Raw genomic sequence first — 22292 nt, forward strand, 5'->3', positions numbered from 1 at the left:
CCCACGCTCCCGTCCTTTCAAGGTCTCTCCCAGATCACATACTCCGGGAAAGAGTATCACTTGATTGAGGAGCCGAGGAGCTGGTCCGAGGCCTGGGATTATTGCCGGAGTGAGTATACCGATCTGGCCAGTGTGCTGAGCCCAGCAGAAGGAACAGTCCTCGATTACCTGCCAGTGCCAGAGGAAGGCACCTGGATCGGCCTGTACAATGACCAGCAGTTCCCCGACGGCTGGAAATGGACCACGGGAGAGCAGTTCAGCTACTCCAACTGGGCGGACTCCTACCCCGGGGAATTCAGCAGCAGCTTCCCCGTCTGCGTTTACTTGAGGCAGGGCCAGTGGTTCGACCTGGAGTGCAGCGTCCCGTTGGCCTCCATCTGTTACACAGGTACTAGCTCTGTTATAGAGTTGTAGAGTCATAGAGATGTACAGCACGGAGACAGACCCTTTGGTCCAACCCGTCCATGCCAACCAGATATCCCAACCCAATCTAGTCCCACCTGCCAGCACCCGGCCCATATCCCTCCAAACCCTTCCTATTCATATACCCATCCAAATGCCTTTTAAATATTGCAATTGTACCAGCCTCCACCACTTCCTCTGGCAGCTCATTCCATACACGTACCACCCTCTGTGTGAAAAAGTTGCCCCTTAGGTCTCTTTTATATCTTTCCCCTCTCACCCTAAACCTATACCCTCTAGTTCTGGACTCCCCAACCCCAGGGAAAAGACTTTGCCTATTTACCCTAACCATGCCCCTCATAATTTTGTAAACCTCTATGAGGTCCCCCCCTCAGCCTCCAACACTCCAAGGAAAACAGCCCCAACCTGTTCAGCCTCTCCCTGTAGCTCAACCCCTCCAACCCCGGCAACATCCTTGTAAATCTTTTCTGAACCCTTTCAAGTTTCACAACATCCTTCCCATAGGAAGGAGACCAGAATTGCATGGGAATATTCCAAAAGCAGTCTCACCAATGTCTTGTACAGCTGCAACATGACCTTGCACTCAATGCTCTGACCAATAATTACAGAAGAAACACAACTATGAGAAACACAACAGTGAGTGAGCTCCACTGGTTTGTGAGGCAGAGTGATGCCGAACAGTGTGGGTGCAGTTCCTATAGTGGCTGAGGAGTGCCAGATGGAGATTAATTTGGATAAAGGTGAGGTATTGTACTTTGGTAAAACAAAGAGGGGCAGCATTTATACAAATAATGAGAGGGCCCTGGATGGTGTTGTAGAACAGAGAGACCCAGGGGTTCAGATACATAAGTCTTTGAAGTTTGCGTCACATATAGACAGGGTGGTTAAGAAGGCACTTAGCACCTTTACCTTCATTGCTCAGTCCTCTGAGTACAGGAGTTAGGACTTTAAGTTGAGATTGTACAGGAGGTTGGTGAGGCCTGGAATACTGCATCCAGTTCTGATCACCCTGTTATAAGAAGGATATTATTAAACTGGAGAGAAACTAGGAGAAAGTGAGGACTGCAGATGCTGGAGACCAGAGTTGACAAAATGTGGTGCTGGAAAAACACAGAAGGCCAGGCAGCATCCGAGGAGCAGGAGAATTGACGTTTCGGGCATAAGCCCTTCTTCAGGAATGATTCCTGAGGAAGGGCTTATGCCCGAAACGTCGATTCTCCTGCTCCTCGGATGCTGCCTGGCCTGCTGTGTTTTTCCAGCACCACATTTTCAACCCTTAAGCTGGAGAGGGTTCAGAAGAGATTTACCAGGATGTTGCCAGGTATAGAGCGTTTACATTATAAGGAGAGGCTGGATAGGCTGGGACTTTGCTCGCTGGAGCGTGGGAAGTTGAGGGCTGACCTTATAGAGGTTTATAAGACTATGAGGGATATACATCAGGTGATTGGCAAGGCTCTTTTCCCTAAAGTGGGGGAGATCAAAACAAGGGGAGCATTTTTCTAAGGTGATAGGAGAAAGATTTGAAAAGAGCATGTGGGGTAACATTTTTTTGCACAGAGAGTGGTTCTTGTGTGGAATGAACTTCCCGAGGAGGCGGGTACAGTTATAACATTTAGAAGGCATTGAGCAGGAAAGGTTTGAAGGGATATGGGTCAGGAGCAGGCAGGTGGGACGAGTTTAGTTTGGGAACATGGTGGGTGTGGACTGGTTGGACCGAAGGGTCTGTGTCCGTGCTGTGTGGCTCTGTAATTGCAGAAGGCGTAACCATTGTCCATTCACTCTCTCTGTCCAAAGCCCTGAACATAGCATCCAGGTGAAGGAGTGTTCCTACTCATCCTCATCTCCTTTCCATCAACAAGACCAAACGCAAGGCCTCCTCTCTGTCCGTCCCTCTCTGCTTGACGTTTTCAGAAACCGCCGTGCTCTCGCTCTAACCTCCCCACCCTGGGCCTACTGTGGAGTTCCTACACACACTGGAGAATTACTACCCCATCCTCCGCCGAGGGCAGTTGGAGGGGCTGTGGGCCACCACCAATCAGGAGAAGGAAATGCCCCAGGGCACGCCCCGTTCAGAAATAGGTTTTCCATGTTGGAAAAAAGTCCGAACGATGGGTTTCTCTGGGGATTGCAACCAGAGTCCTCATCTGACAATACAATCTGTTTTGCTGCACCGTATGTTTTGCTGTGGGTGTCTCTGTGGGATGATAGAACAGTTGATGGTCATTTGTTAAATGATACATCATCTTGTTAAGTGTTTCAATAAACCGTTATTTTTTTGTTGCGTTTTAACTATAAATAGAATAAAGTGTGTTTTGATTAAACTTAATGGTGGACTAGTTGAAACACATAGGTTCATAAAGCACAGAAACAGAACTTTTGGCCCAACCAGTCCACGCTAACCATAATCCCAAACTAAACGAGTCCTACCTACCTGCTCCTGGCCCCTTTTCCCTCCAAACCTTTCCTGTTCATGTACTTATCCAATGTCTTTTAAATGTTGTAACTGTCCCCACACGCGAACCACCCTCTATGTAAAACATTTGTCCCTCATGCCTTTTTTAACCTTTCAAATGTGCCCCCCAAGTCTTGAAATCTCCCCATGCCATTAGTAAGCTTGCAGATGACACTAAAGTCGGTGGAGTAGTGGACAGTGTGGAAGAATGTTACAGGTTGCAGGGGGACTTGGATAAACTGCAGAATTGGGCTAAGAGGTGGCAAATGGAGTTCAATGCAGCTAAATGTGAGGTGATGCACTTTGGGAAGAATAACAGGAAAGCAGAATACTGGGTCAATGGAAAGATTCTTGGTCGTGTGGATCTTGGAGTCCATGTACATAGATCCCTGACAGTTGCCACCCAGGTTGACAGTACTGTAAAGAAGGCATACGGTGAATTAGGTTTTATTGGTAGATGGATTGAGTTCCGGAGCCGTAATGTCATGCTGCAACTGTACAAAACGCTAATGCGGCCGCACTTGGAATATTGTGTACAGTTCTGATTGTCCCATTACAGGGAGGATGTGGAAGCATTGGAAAAGGTGCAGAGGAGATTTACCAGGATGTTTCCTAGTCTGGAGGGAAGCTGTATTGAGGAAAGGCTGAGAGACTTGGGTCTGTTCTCATTGGAAAGAAGAAGGCTAAGGGGGGATTTAATAGAGACATACAGGATGATCAGAGGGTTAGTTAGATGATCAGTGAGAGTCCTTTTCCTAGGATGATGACGTCAGCTTGTATGAGGGGGCATATTGACTGGTGATAGTTTTAAGCCAGATGTCAGAGGCAGGTTACTAAGGGTGTGGAATGCCCTACCTGCCAATGTAGTCAACTCAGCCACATTAGGGAGATTTAAACAATCCTTGGATAAGCACATGGATGATGATGGGATAGTGTAAGGGGATGGGCTTAGATTAGTTCACAGGTCAGTACAACATCGAGGGCTCATTGTGCGCTGTAACATTCTATGTTCTATCCCAGAGAAACGACATCCACCGGTAACACTAACTGTAGCCCTCATTATTTAATAAGCCTCTCTAAGATCACCTCCCAACTTCCTGCACTCCAGTGAGCAAAGTCGCTGTCTATGCAGCTTTTCTTTATAACTCAAACCTTCCATCCATCTGGGACACAGTGAATTACACCTGTCTTTTAAAAAAATATAAAAGTTAGGGTGTGGGCTATCTCCGTAATGTACAATGAGTGGGGTATCTGGTCTGGTCCACAGCTGTAGGCAATGTCACTCAAAGCTTTGATCTCAACGAAGAACGATCGCTGGATGGATCATTTTGACCTGCAATGCTTGTATTTTAACAGATCTGAAAAAGCCTGGGTATGCCATTCCTATTGAGAGCAAAGAGTCCTCTGAAGCAAGCAGCCAGAAGATGGCAAATGCATTTGATGTCATAAATAAAAGGCACTTTAAACAAAGTAAGCAATATTTCCAGTCAACACTAAACTCTGTGATTCGCCTGCGATCGTTTCTGTTCTCGGTTGAATTGTTGACTGGGGGGAGGGGAAGATATTCAGGCTTTAGAAGGGGCACATCAGGGGTCTTTGTGAAACGAGAGAATCAGGAATGGGAGTCGGCCATTTGACCTCTTGAGGCTTTTCCTGCCATCCCACAAGATTAACTCCACTTTGACTTTACGTTGTTTCCCCCCCACCACGCTCCTCGCCCCCCCCCCCCACCACAGACACTCCAGTTGATCAAAAACTGGTTTAACTCAGTCTTATTTAGATTTCGACTTTTTTATCATGTCTGGACAGTGCAGGACAACAGTGAAGAGTGTTCAACGTTGTCACGCACAGCGCCATCTTAGGTGCAGGCACCTGGGCACACAAACTTACCATTGAGGTAGAGAGACAAATAAGGAACAAACTTAAAAGTAAAACATTACAGTCCCTCTCAGTACAGTGTAAAAAGTATAAAGAGATAAAGTTAAAAGTTCAAACACTGCAGCTCACAAGAATGGTCCCAGGAATGAAAAGCTTAATATATGAGGAATGTTTGAGGACCGTGGCCCATTACTCGACGGAGTTTAGTAGGATGAGGGGTGATCGAATAGAAACATACGGAGTACTGAATGGCCTGGACAGAGTAGATATTGGGAAGATGTTTTCATCGGTGGGAGAGACTCTGACCCAAGGGCACAGCCTTCGAGTAAAGGGAAGACCTGTTAGAATGGAGATAAGGAGAAACTTCTTCAGCCAGGGAGTGGGCAATCTACGGAATTCATTACCACAGAAGGCTGGGCAGGCCAGGACATTGAGTATATTTAAGGCTGAGATAGATATGCTCTTGATTGTCAAGGGGATCAAGGGTTATGGGGAGAAAGTGGGAGAATAGGGTTGAGAAACCCATCAGCCCTGACTGAATGGCAGAGGAGACTCAATGGGCTGAATGGCCTAATTTCTGCTCCAATGTCTTACGGTCTTTCTACAAGTGTTAGTCATCTTACTAACTTAGCCGTGAGGTAGGAAGAGGGATTGGAAAAGTTAGCCCTAGTTCCCTGAGAAAGGTGAAGCCTGTGATGTTCTCATTTAAAAGGTCGGAAGTGGGTACTGTCATTCCTGATGAAGGGCTTTTGCCTGAAATGTTGATTTTTCCTGCTTTTCCAATACCACTCTAACCATGTTCTCAAATGACAGGTCTAGCATATGAGGAACGGCTGAGGATACTGGGATTGTTTTCGTTGGAGTTTAGAAGATTAAGGGGAGATCTAATAGAGACGTACAAAATAATACATGGCTTGGAAAGGATGGACGCTAGGAAATTGTTTCCGTTAGACGAGGAGACTAGGACCCGTGGACACAGCCTTAGAATTACAGGGGGTAAATTCAGAACAGAAATGCGGAGACATTTCTTCAGCCAGAGAGTGGTGGGCCTGTGGAATTCATTGCCACGGAGTGCAGTGGAAGCCGGGACGCTAAATGTCTTCAAGGCCGAGATTGATAGATTCTTGTTGTTTAGAGGAATTAAGGGCTACGGGGAGAACGCTGGTAAGTGGAGCTGAAATGCGCATCAGCCATGATTAAATGGCGGAGTGGACTCGATGGGCCGAATGGCCTTACTTCCACTCCTATGTCTTATGGTCTTATTTAAGCCAATCAAGCTGAGGCCCCAGTCAGTAGCTGGGGAGAAATGACTGCCTTTGGTGCAAGGGACAATAGGCTGGTCGTCCAAACCTCAAAACCATTGGCAAATTAACTACAGGGTGATTGAGAAGAGTGTTTCTCACCCACAGACTTGCTCAGAAACATCACCCAAAAAAGTGCTGAGTGCTGATTGCATTAATAATTGGGAAAGAGTGATCTAGTTCTGGACTCCCCAACCCCAGGGAAAAGACTTTGTCTCTTTACTCTAACCATGCCCCTCATAATTTTGTAAACCTCTATAAGGTCATCCCTCAGCCTCCGATGCTCCAGGGAAAACAGCCCCAGCCTGTTCAGCCTCTCCCTATAGCTCAAATCCTCCAACCCTGGCAACATCCTTGTAAATCTTTTCTGAACCCTTTCAAGTTTCAAACATCTTTCCGATAGGAAGGTGACCAGAACTGCACACAATATTCCAAAGGTGGCCAAACCAATGTCCTCCCAACATGACCTCCCAACTCTTGTACTTCATGGTCTGACCAATAAAGGCAAGCGTACCGAACGCCTTCTTCACTATCGTGGAGGAGAAGGGAGCTTTTTGGGGCCTGGGCATTAAGAAAAAAACGGGTCTACAGGATTAGGCCTGACTGCTCCCTCAAGGAGTCAGTACTGAATGAGTCTCCCTCAGCACAATCTTAGGCAAGCTCATCCGTGGTTTCATTAGGCGCCAAATTATAATGATGGTTGCCGTGGAGCCAGAGGGATTGTGGGATGGTCAGTTTGCATGTTGCTGTGATCTGAAAGGATCTGACCTGGAAGGTGGGAGCACATTCAATGGGAACTTTCGAAAGGGGTTTGGGGAACTCACTGGCATAGAGGGAGAGACGGGGTGAGTGAGAGAGAGAGAGAGAGAGAGAGAGAGAGAGAGAGCCGGGCCAGTGGGAGAGGAACAAGGCGGAGTGGGACTCACTGGGAAGTCTTTTGAAAGAGGCCAGCGTTAGGCCGAAGGGCCGGGCATATGCGATTCTGTGAAATCCCGACCCTGGAACAACCCCAAGGTAAAAGCAGTGAGGTATTCCTTTCAGCTCGGTTCCAGCCCATCGTCAGCGAGGACAGGGTCTACTTCCTCATCGAGGATGAGAAGAGCTGGACGAAGGCCTGGAACCACTGCCGGAGCCAGTACACCAACCTGGTGAGCGTGAGGAACGCCGAGGATGCCAGGTTCATCGCCTCGCTGCCTCACGAGCCCCAATGGATCGGGCTGTACAACGACGGGCTGTCCGGATGGATGTGGTCCAACGGAGACAAGATCGGCTACACCAAGTGGGCGCTCTGGCACCCCTACAGCTTCAATAGCACCCTGCCCATGTGCGGCGCCATGCTGGACGGTGAATGGCACGAAGCCGACTGCGATTTCCCATTTGCCTTCATCTGCTACAAAGGTAACCCCATACACTCTGTCCGCAGTGCGACTTCGGCTCCCTACAGTGTGGACACAGACCCTTCGGCCCATCACCCAGCCTCCGAAGAGTAACCCACCCAGACCCATTCCCTCTACATTGCCCCCTGACTCGTGCACCTAACACTACAGGCAATTTAGCGCGGCCTAATCCACCTTAACCTGTGCACCTTTGGATTGTGGGAGGAAACCCACGCAGACGCCGTGGGGAGAATGTACAAACTCCACACAGACAGTTGCCTGAGGCGGGAATTGAACTCGGGTCCTTGGCGCCGTGAGGCAGCAGTGCCAACCACTGAGCCACTGTCCCACCCTGAGATTCAAGGAGGCAGCTCACCGCCACCTTCTCGAGGGGCCACTTGGGTGGGAGGATGACAGGTGCTGGTCAAACCATCGGTGCCCACAGGTCAAACTAACCAAAAGGAGGGTTACGTGGAACATGAACCCTGGCACAGGCCTGTTGGCATGACTGTCTGCTCCTGTGCGTTGTATGATTGGCGCACTCCAGAATTAGCTTCTGAATTTAGAATCCCTACAGTGTGGAAACAGGCCCTTCGGCCCTCCGAAGGGTAACCCATCCGGACCCATTCCCCGACCCTATATTTACCCCTGACTAATGCACCCAACCTACACATCCCCTGAACACTACGGGGCAATTTAGCACAGGCCAATCCACCCTGACCAGCACATCTTCGGACTGTGGGAGCAAACCCACGCAGAGACGGGGGCGGGGGGGGGGGAGAACGTACAAACTCCATCCAAGACACAGTCGCACCCCCCCCCCCCCCCACCCCCCCCCCCCCCCCACCCCCGAGTCTGGCATCGAAAGTGAGGCAACAGCGTGAACCCACTCAGCCCCGAAGTTGAGCCGTGGGGGAATCTCCACAGCCCGGAGCTCATCCGCATTTCCTCTGCCCTCGCAGACCTGAAAGCACAGTCGGAAGCCAGGCCCGGAAAAGTGAGACATCCCGGGAAACTGAGACCGCCCGGGAGCGGTGAGGTGCTGTCTGTGCCCAAGAAGGTGGCCGCCAGTGGTGCCTCCGTGAATGTAGGTAGGGACACCTGGAGCGCTCGGCCGGACCTCGCTTCTCGCCGGGAGTGGGGGGGAGGGTGGTAGGGGTGGTGGTGGTGGGGGTGGTGGGGGGGTGGACGCGGCCACAGTTACAGAGTTTGAAACATTTGGATAGGTGCCGTGAAGAGGAAAGGGGGTACGGGGCCAGGAGCAGGCGGGGCAGGATTGAGTTTAGTCTGGGATAGTAGACTGGGTGGACCGAAGGGTCTGTGTCCGTGCTGTACGGCTCTCCCGCATCTACGACTCAATGGCTACAGTCCGATTGCACCCCCCAAGTCCCACACTCTCGCCTATTCCCCTCCCAGCCCTCGGAATTGCACTGGCGCCATTGCTTGAGGGCACCTGATTTCCCCCTCTGCGGTGTAGCCCCCCCTCACTCACTCACTCACTCCCTCACTCCATCCCTCCCTCACTCCTTCACTCCCTCACTGAGCTCATCTGCTGGTGAAACCCTCATGGCTCCAGCTCGATGGGCTCATCCATTGGACTATTTAACCTCCGTCAAGTCCAATTTGGCTGCGTGCCTCCTAATCCATGACCGATTCCTGTTTCCTCATTCCTCCCCCGTGCTGCTGAGCTCTGCTTCTCAAAATTCTCATTCTCATTTCCCAGTCTGTGCCTGACCCGGTCACTTATTTCCTAAACCTCCGCACCTTCCCACCTTAAGACCAACCTCTCTGTCTGAGACGTCAGACCATCCATGCCGAATTCGGCTATGCAATGCTCCTACAAAGTGCCCTGAATTGTTTTACCAAAGGAGCTCAATAAATGTCGTTTCGGATCATCAGTCAGGCTTGCTGGATGCTGTTCACATTAGCTTAATAATCAAGAAAAACCTAGAATCCCTACGGTGTGGAAACAGACCCTTCAGCCCAACGGGTCCACAGTGACTCTCCAAAGAGTATCCCACCCAAACCCATTCCCCTGCATTTACCCCAGACTAATGCACCAAACCTGCACATCCCTGAACACACTGTGCAATTTAACATGGCCCTAACCTGTGCAACTTTGAAGTGGGGGAGGAAACCCACACAGACACGGGGGAGAATGTGCAAACTCCACACAGACAGTTGCCCAAGGCTGGAATCGAACCTGGGTCCCTATCACTGTGAGGCAGCAGGGCTAACCACTGAGCCACCGTGCTGCCCCAATTTAAGAACCCAATGATGACCAAGAATCCATTGTCAGGAAAAGCCCATCTGGTTCACCAATGTGCTTCAGGGAAAGAAACTGCCATCCTTACCTGGTCTGGCCTACATGTGACTCCAGACCCAGAGCCACGGGGTTGACTCTTGACTGGAATTAGGAATGGGCAGTAAATTCTAGCCTGACCAGTGACGTCTATGTCCCATGAATGATTTTTTTAAAAAAGTACTGGCTATATAAATGCTGTAGCTAAAAGCAAGGGTCAGAGGTCAGGAATCCTGCATTTCCTGACTCCCAAAGCCTGTCCACCATCTACAGGGCACAAGTCATAGAATCATAGAATCCCTCTGGAAACAGGCCATTTGGCCTGACAAGTCCACACTGACCCTCCAAAGAGTATCCCACCCAGACCCATTCCCTTATCCTATTACTCTACATTTACCCCCTAGCTAACCTACACCTCCCTGAACACTACGGGGCAATTTAGCATGGTCAATTCACCCTAAGCTGCACATCTTTGGAGTCAGCATGTGATGGAGTACTCCCCACTTGCTTGGATGGGTGCAGCTCCAACAACACTCAAGATGCCAAAACCCTTCCAGGACAAAGCAGACCCCCTCCCCCCTCCCCGCCCCCACTTAATTGGCACCACATCCACAAGCATCCACTCCCTCCACCACCGATGCTCAGTAGCAGCAGTGTGTACCATTGACAAGATGTACTGGAGCATTTCACCAAAACTGCTGAGACAGCACCTTCTGGTTATGCCGAATTTGGCTATGCAATGCTCCTACAAAGTGTCCTGAATTCTTTTACCAAAGGAGCTCAACTGGAAGGACAAGGGCAGTGGATACGTGGGAACACCACCCCCCCCACCGTGCAAATTCCCCTCCAAGCCACTCACCGACCCGATGTGGAAATATATCGGCTGCTGATCCTGGAATTCCCTCCCTAACATCATGTTGACATGGACTGCAGTGGTTCAAGAAGGAAGCTCACCACCACTTTCTCAGGGACAGCTGAGGGATGGGCAATAAACGCTGGGCAAATCCCATCAACGAATCCCAGCATGACACCTTTTCTGCCACACGTTCATTAGGACCGCCAGATTCCTCTGTACCTGCAGCACCCTTGCCTTTACATTGTTGCAACAAGCAGCCATCTTCCTCTGTTGTTCATCTCAGGTGGGATGGACGGGAGGGAAGAGGGGGGGAGGCGTGTGCGTTGGGAAGGCCTACTGTCGGTGGTGGGGGCGGGGGCAGAGTATTCTGAAGCAAATGGAAACCACAGTCTTGTGTGACTCCCATTCCCCAACAGGAGCCAGCTCCAAGAGGACGTACCACAAGATCCACCTGGAGAAGACCTGGTCAGATGCCCGGGACTACTGCATGCTCCATCACACGGGGCTCCTGAGCATTCGCAACAAACAGGAGAACACGGTCGCCAGCAGGCTCTACGAGGAGATCAAGCTGGGCTGGTGCGGCCTGTACAACGACCAGAGGACCAACAGCGGCTGGAAGTGGGCAAACGGCGACCCGGTCGGCTACACCAACTGGAAGCCAGGGAACCCTTACCGCTACAACATCATGGCCCCCGTCTGCGTCTACATCCAGGAGGGCAGGTGGAGTGACGCCCCCTGTCGCTTCCTGTTCCCCTTCGTGTGCTACACGGGTAAGGGGCGCCCGCAGATTGGATGCCACGTCGCCAGAAGGCCATTTGGCCCGTCATTGCCCATGCCAGCCCTAGAGTCGTACAGCACAAAAAACTGATTGGTCCAACTTGTCCACGCCGACCACATATCGCAAACGAACCTCCTCCCGTATGCCCATAATTCCTCTACGTCTACGTACCTGTCCAAGTGTCTTTTAAATGACATAAATGTACACTGCTCAAAGCCATTTGGATATGGCTGCTTGCAGGGAACGTTTTGGTTTGTGTGACCAGTCTGGGCCGAAGGACCTGTCTCCGTGCTGTAGGACTCTGACTCTAAGTCCCCAACTTACCTGTCTTTTGGAACCAGAAAAGACCGATCAAGTTCCAGTACTTAACAAGAACCACTGTTTATTATAAACAACTACATCCTAATCATGAGTGGAATCGTAGATTCCCTCCTCAATGGAAGCAGGCCATTCGGCCCGTCGAATCCACACCCACCCTCAAAAGGGAGATCCTACTCAATCCCTGTAACCTCCATTTCTCATGGCCAATCCACCCCCTGTACATCTCTGGACTGCAGAAGGAAACCCACACAGACACAGGGAGGATGTGCAAACTCCACACAAACAGTTGCCCGAGGCTGGAATTAAACCTGGGTCACTTGCGCTGTGAGGCAGCTATGCGAACCACTGAGCCACCGTGCTACGTGAAACAGCTATGAATTGTCAAGCATATGGCAGTACATGTTAAAGCTTTAATGATCTTTTAAAACCTCCTGCACCCGCAGGTTGGCCGCAATGTCGACGGAAGGCCATTTGGCCCGTCATTGCCCATGCCAGCCCTCAAGTCATACAAGACAGAAAACTGATTTGGTCCAACTTGTCCTCGCTGATCACACGTCCCAAATCAAACACTTGCAAACCCATATGGAGGTTTTACAAATACATATACATAAGAGCATATATAAAAACACACATACCCCTCATACACACACACACATAAACACAGGGGAACTAAAGACATCAGTTTATGAGTAGATGGGGGAAAACAAAATCAGTCGACAGGGTCCGTTGAGATGTTCCTTTACTCGCCAAGACCTTCTAATCTTCAATCTCCTTTCCTCAGGTTCTTAAGGCACCAGGTAATTGGTACATTAACTACAAAGTCTCTTGATTACTGGTTAAAGACAACCATTGGTGGGGATAAATATGGAGCTTGCTTCAGGCTTCAGATGTTTGTAATGGAGAGAGAGAGAGAGAGAGAGAGAGAGAACCTGCTTTTACAGCACTCCACAAGATTACCTGTCCAGGGAATGAATCAGAGAGTTGTTGCCAGGCTGGTGACCTTTGAATACACAGCTGGTCACAATCACACAAACCAATCAGCTACCTGTTGCCGGCCAAATCACATTTTGGACACATCCCCTTGTGTTGAGCTGATGACGAACATTTACCCCTCCCCCCTATTGCTTGAACAAAGCAGCTGTGCAAAAACCACACAAAATGAGCTTTGTTCACGCAAATGCAGCAATTCCTCCTATCACCCTTTGGTTTTGAAATAACCTTTTGATTTTGTTTTTTGCATTTCAAGTCCACAGTCAAGAGTGCAGGGCAGTAAAGGACTGACACCAAATGGTGGTCTATAATTTGGGAGGGGGGTTCTTGGAGGACAACAAATAGACAGACAGACGAAGGGCAACTATTTTGTTTTCCATGCAAGCGGCACTTTGAATAAAAATCTCCTCTGTGTCCTCAGAGAATTCTGAAGACCCCTCGGAAGTAGTCACCGAGAAACCGGTTGTCATCAGTGGTAACTGGAAACAGCCACACAAGGGCTCGGAAAAGGACTTGGCCGCAGGTAGGTCCGTCCGAAAGGACACCTCTTCCAGCCCACATGGTGGGGACCTGGTACGCATCCCCCTCCCCCCCCCTTCAGCCGAGCGTTGGAGTCGGACTAAGGCAGGCTGTCTTTCTGACCTCTGTCTTCAGACGGCGCCCAGGACCTGCCCCAGCCCAAGCGGAACTACGTCCTCGTCAACAAAGAGAAGACGTGGAGCGAGGCGCAGGAGTATTGTCGGGCCCAGCACATGGACCTGGTCAGCGTGCAGCACATGACAGAGAACAGCAAAGTGGCCAAGCTGCTGAAGGTAGACCTGGCTGCGTGGATCGGTCTGTTCAACCAACACCAGTCTGAGTACGGCTGGATGTGGACTAACGGGGAGCCTGCCACCTTCTTCCATTGGGACCCCTTCTACCCCATGGAGTTCACCACCATGGCCGTCTGCGTTATTCTAGTCAACGAACACTGGAAGGACGTGCCCTGCGATTACAAGTTCGCTTTCATCTGTTACTCCGGTAAGCCGCGGGCGTGGCTGCTGCTGGGCGCGAGGTCGTAAAGGAGATGGGAGCAAGTGAGGGCGGGAGAGGTCAGAGTTGAAAAGCGTGGGGTGGGCTGCTGGAAAAGCACAGCGGGCCTGGCAGCATCCGAGGAGCAGGAGAGCTGATCTTCATCAGCCCTTCATCAGGAATGTGTGGGGGAAGGGGGCTGAGACATAAATAGCAGGGGGGGAAGGTGGTGTTGGAGCTGGGGGGGGTGGAGGTAGCTGGGAAGGCGATAGGTAGATGCAGGCGAGCGGGTTGACGGTGATAGGTCGGTGGGGAAGGTGGAGCGGTTAGGTGGGAAGGAAGATGGACAGGTAGGACAGTTGAAGAGGGCAGGGCTGAGCCAGAGGGTTGGATCTGGGATGAGGTGGGGGAGGGGGGGGGAACAGGAAAAGAGTCAGAAAGAGATAGGAACAGGAGTCGGCCATTCGGCCCCTTAAACCTGCTTCCGGCGTTCCAGCAGATCATGGCTGATCCGATGCTCCTCGAGTCTGATTCCCTTCCCTTTTCCCAGTCTCCCTCGATTCCCCTCCTGATCTATCTATCTCAGCCTGAAACAGAAGCAAGGGCTGTCCCCCACCACCCACCGCCCCCCACAACTCACTCTGTGGTGAGGAGTTCCAACGACTCTGATTGTAGCACAATGGCTCAGTGGTTATTACTGCTGCCTCACGGCACCAGGGACCCAGGTTCGATTCCGGCCTCGGGCGACCTTCTGTGTGGAGTTTGCATGTTCTCCCCGTGTCTGCGTGGGCACCCTCCCCAGCACCAGGGACCCAGGTTCGATTCCGGCCTCGGGTGACCCTCTGTGTGGAGTTTGCACGTTCTCCCCTCTGTCTGCATGGGTTTCCTCCCACAATCCAAAGATGTGCACGTTAGAGTGAATGGGCCCATGCTACATTGCTCATAATGTGCAGACTAGGTGGGTTAGCCATGGGAGATACAGGGATTGGATGGGATGCTGTTCAGAGGGTCAGTATGGGCTGAATGGCCTGCTCCCACACTGCAGGGATTTTACGATGACAAGAAGAAATTCCTGCTCATCCCAGTCTTAAATTGGTGCTCCCTTTATTCTGAGTCTCTTTTCCTCGACTCTCCCATGGGGGAAACATTCTCTCAGCATTGACCCTGTCAAAGCCCTTAAAAATCCCGTATGTTTCACTCCTCTCATTCTCCTGAACTGCAGGGAGTAGCATCCCAACTTGTTTAACATTTGCTCAGTGGTTAGCACTGCTGTCTCACTGCACCAGGGTCCCGGGTTTGATTCCAGCCTCGGGTGACTGTCTGTGTGGAGTTTGCACATTCTCCCCGTGTCTGCGTGGGTTTCCGGGTGCTCCGGTTTCCTCCCACAGTCCAAAGATGTGTAGGTCAGGGTGGATTGGCCGTGCTAAATTGCCCGTAGTGTTAGGTGCATTAGTCAGAGGGGAAATGGGTCTGGGTGGGTTACTCTTCGGCGGGTCAGTGTGGACTGGTTGGACTGAAGGGCCTGTTTCCACACTGTAGGGAATCTAAGTCTAAATCAAACATCCTCCGTACCAGGGAATCATCATAGCGAATCTTCTCTAACCTGCCTCCAGTGAAATAATATCCTTTCCTTAAATAAAGGGACCAAAACTGTGCTCCAGATGTGGTCTCACCAGCACCTTGTACAGTTGCAGTTAAGTCTTCCCTCCTCTTCTACTCCAACCTTCTTGAAACAAAGGCCAATATTGTTGAGTCATGGAGGCGAACAGTGTGGAAACAGGCCCTTCGGCCCAACTTGTCCATTCGCCCAGTTTTCACAATTAAACTTGCCCCATTTACCTGCATTTTGCCCACATCCCTCCATAACTATCCCATCAATTTCCTTGTCCCAATGTTTCTAAGTGACCAATTTGTACCTGCCTCCCCCACTATCTCTGGCAGCCAGACCCTCATCACCCTCTGTGTGAAAAGAATTCCCCCTCTGGACCCTTTTGTATCTCTCTCCTCTCATCTTAAACCTATGCCCTGTAACTTTAGACTCTCATACCTTGGCTTACCTACCTTATCTATGCCCCTCATGGCTTTATAAACCTCGATAAGTTCACGCTTCAGTCTCCTGTGCTCCAGGGAAAAAAGTCCCAGTCTATCCGACCTCTCCTGATAACTTGAACCTTCCAATCCAGGTAGCATCCTAGTAAACCTCTTCTGCTGCTTTCGAGTTTAATAATATCCTTTCCATAGCAGGGCACCAGAACTGAACACCGTACTCCAAGTGTGGCCTCACCAACGTCTTGTACAACTGCAGTAAGGTGTCCCAACTCCTGTGCTCAATGTTCTGACCAATGAAAGCAAGCATGCTGAAAGCCTTCTTCACCGCCCTGTCTACCCGAGACTCCACTTTCAAGGAGCTATGAACCTGTACCCCTAGATCTCTTTGTTCTAGAACACTTCCCAGGGCCCATTGACTGTTTACGTCCTGCCCCGGTTTGACCCCACCAATGTTTCATCAGAATTAAACTCCAGCCGCCATTCCTCAGCCTACTTGTCCACTTGGGCAAAAGGTGAGGACTGCAGATGCTGGGAACCAGAGTTTACATCAGAGTGGTGCTGGAAAAGCACAGCAAGTCAGGCAGCATCCAAGGTGCAGGAAAATCCACGTTTCGGGCAAAAGCCCTTCATCAGGAATAGACTATTCCTGATGAAGGGCTTTTGCCCGAAACGTCGATTTTAGAACATAGAACGTAGAACATAGAAAAAATACAGCGCAGTACAGGCCCTTCGGCCCTCGATGTTGCGCCGATCCAAGCCCACCTAACCTACACTAGCCCACTATCCTCCATATGCCTATCCAATGCCCGTTTAAATGCCCATAAAGAGGGAGAGTCCACCACTGCTACTGGCAGGGAATTCCATGAACTCACGACTCGCTGAGTAAAGAATCTACCCCGAACATCTGTCCCATACCTACCACCCCTTAATTTAAAGCTATGCCCCCTCGTAATAGCTGACTCCAAACGTGGAAAAAGGTTTTCCTGCTCCTCGGATGCTGCCTGACCTGCTGTGCTTTTCCAGCACCACTCTGATGTAAACACTACTTGTCCAGTTGAACAAGATCTCTCTGTATTCCCAAATGACCTTCTCCACTATACCACTGAGCTTGATGTGATCCTCAAACCTACTAACTCTACCTCCTAAATTCTCATCCAAAACGTTTATATAAATGATGAATAGCAATGGACCCAGCACTGATCTCTGTGGCACACTGCTGGTCACCTGCCTGCAGTTTGTAATGCAGCCCACTACCGCCACCCTCTGTCTCCTACCTTCAAGCCAGTTTTATGTCCAATTGGGCTAGCCCTCCCTGGATTCTGTGAGACTTAACCTTACTCAACAATCTGTCGCCTTCCTGATGGTCCGCGCGCTAACTTCCTGTGTCTCGTTCACGAGTCCCTTTGTGTTACAGCTGTCTGCCGAGTTCTCTGCATAAATAGTGTTCTGTTCTTTGGTTCTCCCTTCCAAGGTGCACTTCACATTTTCCCACATTAAAAACTTCACTGGCAGCATCCTGCTTGGTTATTGAGATTTTGCCAGTCAGACGTGAAACGTTTCTATGTGCCAGACCTGCACTTCTCCAGCACTGTCTCTTCTTATCAATGCGGACCTTCTTGTCATTTTTCTTTCCCCTTGAATGAGTATGTCCTGACTCTGCACGAATCTATATACTAAGAAGCCTTTATTGCCCATTGTATCCTACCTATTTTTTGTTAAATTCATCTATATTTCTAACCAGCCTTTGTCACAACATGGGTTGCAAATTTATCCTGTGGTTCTTCAGCTATAACATGGAAGGGAATTTCTGTGAGTCCTCATCAAATGGGAAGCCTCCTGCCGGCCCCATCCCCTCACTCCCTTTTGCCCTTGTTGGTGTCTTTTAACATAGTATTGATTAGCGTGTTACAGAGGACTATAAACAGAGTCAAGGCTATAAAGCTGGTTCCAGATCGGGGGAGGTGGTGGCCCAGTGGTATTAATGCTGCGCTGTTAGCACCCGGGAATACTTTGAGGACACAGGTTCAAGTCCCACCATGGCAGGTGGTTGAATTTGGATACAACAAAACCAAAGTAAGAGTCTAATGTTGACCACAAATGTCGGGGGGAAGAATCTAGCTGGTTCACTAACATCTTTAGGGAAGGAACTTACATGTGACTCCAGACCCACAGCAACATGGTTGACCTGGTGATTCCTACCTCATACAAACCAACCACACCCCCTTCCCCAAAGTCTGTGGCTGGCCAGTTTCCTGGGGTCTTCAAATTCAAAGCTATGGGTGTACCAACAGCAGACAGAAGGAGCCAATGGTACCCCCTTGCCCCTCTCCCTCATGGAACTGGCCTTCATCCCTTGGAAGAATTCAAAGAGAGCACTGAAAGAAGGTTATCTAAGATTGCAAAGAGATCTTGGTCAACTGGGTCAATGGGCTGGGCTGAGGAGTGGCAGGTAGGGTTTAATTTGAATAAATGTGAGGTACTGTATTTTAGTAGAACAAACACAGACAAGACTTAGAGTCATAGTCATAGAATCATAGAGAAGTATGTCATGGAAACAGACCCTTCGGTCCAACCCATCCATGCCGACCAGATATCCCAACCCAATCTAGTCCCACCTGGCAGCACCCGGCCCGTATCCCTCCAAACTCTTCCTTTTCATATACCCGTCCAGATGCCTTTTAAATGCTGTAATTGTACCAGCCTCCACCACTTCCTCTGGCAGTTCATTCCATACACGCACCACCCTCTGTGTGAAAATGTTGCCCCTTAGGTCTCTTTTATATCTTTCCCCTCTCACATATGCCATTTAGTTTTGGACTCCCCAACCCCAGAGAAAAGACTTTATCTACTTATCCTATCCATGCCCCTCATGATTTTATAAACCTCTATAAGGTCACCCCTCAGCCTCCGACGCTCCAGGGAAAACAGCCCCAGCCTGTTCAGCTTCTCCCTGTAGCTCAAACCCTCCAACCCTGGCAACATCCTTGTAAATCTTTTCTGAACCCTTTCAAGTTTCACAACATCTTTTCGATAGGAAGGAGACCAGAACTTCACGCAATATTCCAACAGTGGCCAAACTAATGTCCTGTTACAGCTGCATCATGACCTCCCAACTCCTGTACTCAATACTCTGACCAATAAAGGAAAGCATACCAAACACTATCCTATCTACTTGCGACTCCACTTTCAAGGAGCTATGAACCTGCACTCTAAGGTCTCTTTGTTCAGCAACACTCCCTAGGACCTTACCATTAAGTGTATAAGTCCTGCTAAGGTTTGCTTTCCCAAAATGCAGCACATTACATTTATCTAAATTAAACTCCATCTGCCATTTCTCAGCCCATTGGCCCATCTGGTCCAGATCCTGTTGTAATCTGAGATAACCCTCTTCGCTGTCCACTACACCACCAATTTTGGTGTCATCTGCAAACTTACTAACTGTGTACCTCTTATGCTCGCATCCAAATCATTTATATGAATGATGAAAAGTAGTGGGCCCAGCACCGATCCTTGTGGCACTCCACTGGTCACAGGTTTCCAGTCTTAAAAACAACCCTCCACCATCACCCTCTGGTTTCTGCCTTTGAGCCAGTTCTATATCCAAATGGATAGTTCTCCCTGTGTTCCATGAGGTCTAACCTTGCTAATCAGTCTCCCATGGGGAACCTTGTCGAACCTCTTACTGAAGTCCGTGTAGATCACATCTACACTCTGTTCTCATCAAACCTCCTTGTTACTGAGACATGATTTCCCATGCACAAAGCCATGTTGACTATCCCGAATCAGTCCTTGCCTTTCCAAATATATGTACATCCTGCTCCTAAGGATTCCCTCCAACAACTTGCCCACCACCGAGGTCAGGCTCACTGGTCTATAGTTCCCTGGCTTGTCCTTACCACCTTTTGTAAACAGTGGCACCATGCTAGCCAACCTCCAGTCTTCCGGCACCTCACCTGAGAGCTATCGGTGATACAGATATCTCAGCAAAAGGCCCAGCAATCACCTCCGTAGCTTTCCACAGAATTCTGGGTACACCTGATCAGGTCTTGGGGGTTTATCCACTTTTCAACACATCCAGCACTTCCTCCTCTGTAATATGGACATATTTCAATGTCATCATCTATTTCCTTACATTCTATATCTTCCATGTTCTTTTCCACAATAAATACTGATGCGAAATACTCGTTGAATAGCTCCCCCATCTCCTGCAGCTCCACACAAAGGCCACCTTGCTGATCTTTGAGGGGCCCTATCCTCTACCTAGTTACACTTTTGTCCTTAATGTATTTGTAAAAACCCTTTGGATTTTCCTTAATTCTATTTGCCAAAGTTATCTCATGTCCCCTTGTTTGCCTCCAGATTTCCCTCTTAAGTATACTCCTACTGCCTTTATACTCTTCTAAAGATTCACTCGATCTATCCTGTCTATACCTGACATATGCTTACCTCTTTTTTTTAATCAAACCGTCAATTTCTTTAGCCATCCAGCATTCCCTACACCAACCAGCCTTTCCTTTGATCCTGACAGGAATATACAGTCTCTGGACTCTCATTATCTCATTTCTGAAGGCTTCCCATTTTCCAGCCATCCCTTTTACCTTTTGAAAGATCTTGCCTAATCGTGTCAAAGTTAGCCTTTCACCAAATTAGAACTTTAACTTTTAGATCTGGTCTATCCTTTTCCATCACTATTTTAAAACTAATAGAATTACGGTTGCTCTTTCTTTTAAAACTGCTGTTGTTTTGACTTTGTTTTCTCCAAAGTTCCAAAACAATGCAACAACATGAAGAATAGTAATTGCTGCTCCGGGAATTCGAGGAAATCACCTCCAACGCCTAAAGTACCTCAAAAAAAGGAGCAGCCTGTTCCTGCCAGAAATTTTTCCTGTCTTCCATCTGTACAATTACAGATTGGGTCTTGGCCAGTGCCATAAAACAGAGAGGGATGTAGAGGTTCAGGAGTATAAGTCTTTGAAGTTTGCATCGCATGCAGAGAAGGTGGTTAAGCAGGTGTTTAGCACACTTGCCTTCATTACTCAGACCTTTGAGTCCAGGAGTTGGGACGTTATGTTGAGGTTGTGCAGGATTTTGGTGAGGTCTCTTCAGGAGTACTGTGTCCAGTTCTGGTCGCCCTGTGACAGGAAGGATCTCATTAAGCTGGAGAGGGTTCAGAAGAGATTTACCAGGGTTTCACGGCGAATGGAGGGTTTGAGTTATGTGGAGGCTGGATAGACTGTGACTTTTTTCACTGGACCATGGGAGGTTGAGAGGTGACCTCCCATGTAGTGGTTTATGAAATCTTGGATAAGGTGTCTTTTCCCTAAGGTGGGGGATTTCAAGGCTAGGAGGCATATTTTAAGGTGAGAGGGGAAAGATTTACAAAAGACATGAGAGGCAATTTTTTCTTTTTACATAGAAAGTGGTTCGTGTGTGGAATGAACTTCCAGAGAAAGTGGTGGATGTGAGTACAGTTATTTTTAAAAGACATTGAGTTAAGTACATGAACAGGAAAGATTTGGAGGGATATGGGCCAAGCGCAGGCTGGTGGGGCTAGTTTAGTTTGGGGTTATGGTCGGCATGGGCTGGTTGGGCCGAAGGGTCTGTTTCCGTGCTGTATGACTCTATAACAAAAACTAATCTCTCTCCCCTCATGACAGAGGCGGCATCCAATGGATCTCTCTGTCGTGCCGTAGTGCCGGAGTGCCGTAGAAATGCATGTTAGTCTCCCAGGTGGCTTATTTATTTCGCGCTAAAAAGAAACAGAGATCTGAAAACAGAAACAGAAATGGCTGGAGAAACTCAGCAGGTCTGGCAGCGTCTGTGGAGAGAGAGAGAGAGAGAGAAAGCAGAGGTAGCGTTTGGAGTCCTGAGACCCTTCTCTTTGGCACTGGCAGCAGCTGGTGTTCAGAAGAAGGTTTGCTGGTCCCGAATACTAGTGACCCTCTGCTTTTAATCTCTTGCCAGACCTGCTCAGGGATTTTCCCAGCCTCTGCGTTTCCGCCCGCGTGCGCGTTCTGTGGGATGTGTTTGCACTCAGACTTCGCCTTTCTGCTCCGATTTCAGAACATCCCCTAGCCAGCACGCCCTCAAGTGGCTGAGTGAGCTGAGCGAGCTGGGACCGTCCTTGGAAAGCACCCTCCTGCGTTTTGAGAAGAGATCTGCGGCTGGCTCTCCGACCCCAGCGCGCCATCCCGCGCCCTCCTCAGCCGCCTCAACTTGCCCTCGACAATTCCGAAACGGGACTCACGCCGGTGGAGTCGGATTCCCGCGGCTTTTGCAGCTGGGGTTCGTGGTCAAACGATGGGTGAGGTCAACCCTCTGGCAGCGTTTCCGCTTTTACAGAGAGTTAGGCTGGAGCAGGAACAGGCCATCTCGTCGGTGCTGGTCTTTTCCCCTCACGTGAACCTCCCCCTCCCCATCGATTGACTGCCCCTCTAAGCCCTGGAGAAGGTTGAGACTGCAGACTCGTTCTCATTACGTCCCCGGTTGCTGTTAGCTGTGGGACTTCCAGCAGTTTACCCCACATCTTTTTAATTCTCTCTCCTTGTCGGGCAC

The 22292-nt window shown here is 49.5% G+C and overlaps 1 protein-coding gene across 1 annotated transcript in view; it reads left to right on the forward strand.

The window, feature by feature from the left end:
• LOC140455540 (macrophage mannose receptor 1-like) overlaps positions 1-13738 on the forward strand; it is a 52925-nt gene extending 39187 nt beyond the window's left edge. The window contains exons 4-10 of the mRNA XM_072550480.1: positions 23-388; positions 4232-4345; positions 7069-7452; positions 8393-8521; positions 11005-11358; positions 13099-13200; positions 13332-13738. Coding sequence (XP_072406581.1) covers positions 23-388; positions 4232-4345; positions 7069-7452; positions 8393-8521; positions 11005-11358; positions 13099-13200; positions 13332-13738 — 1856 coding nt within the window. The remainder of the gene's footprint in view (positions 1-22; positions 389-4231; positions 4346-7068; positions 7453-8392; positions 8522-11004; positions 11359-13098; positions 13201-13331) is intronic.
• Positions 13739-22292: the final 8554 nt, after the last annotated feature.

Source organism: Chiloscyllium punctatum, chromosome 30, assembly GCF_047496795.1.
Source record: "Chiloscyllium punctatum isolate Juve2018m chromosome 30, sChiPun1.3, whole genome shotgun sequence".
NCBI lineage: Eukaryota > Metazoa > Chordata > Chondrichthyes > Orectolobiformes > Hemiscylliidae > Chiloscyllium > Chiloscyllium punctatum.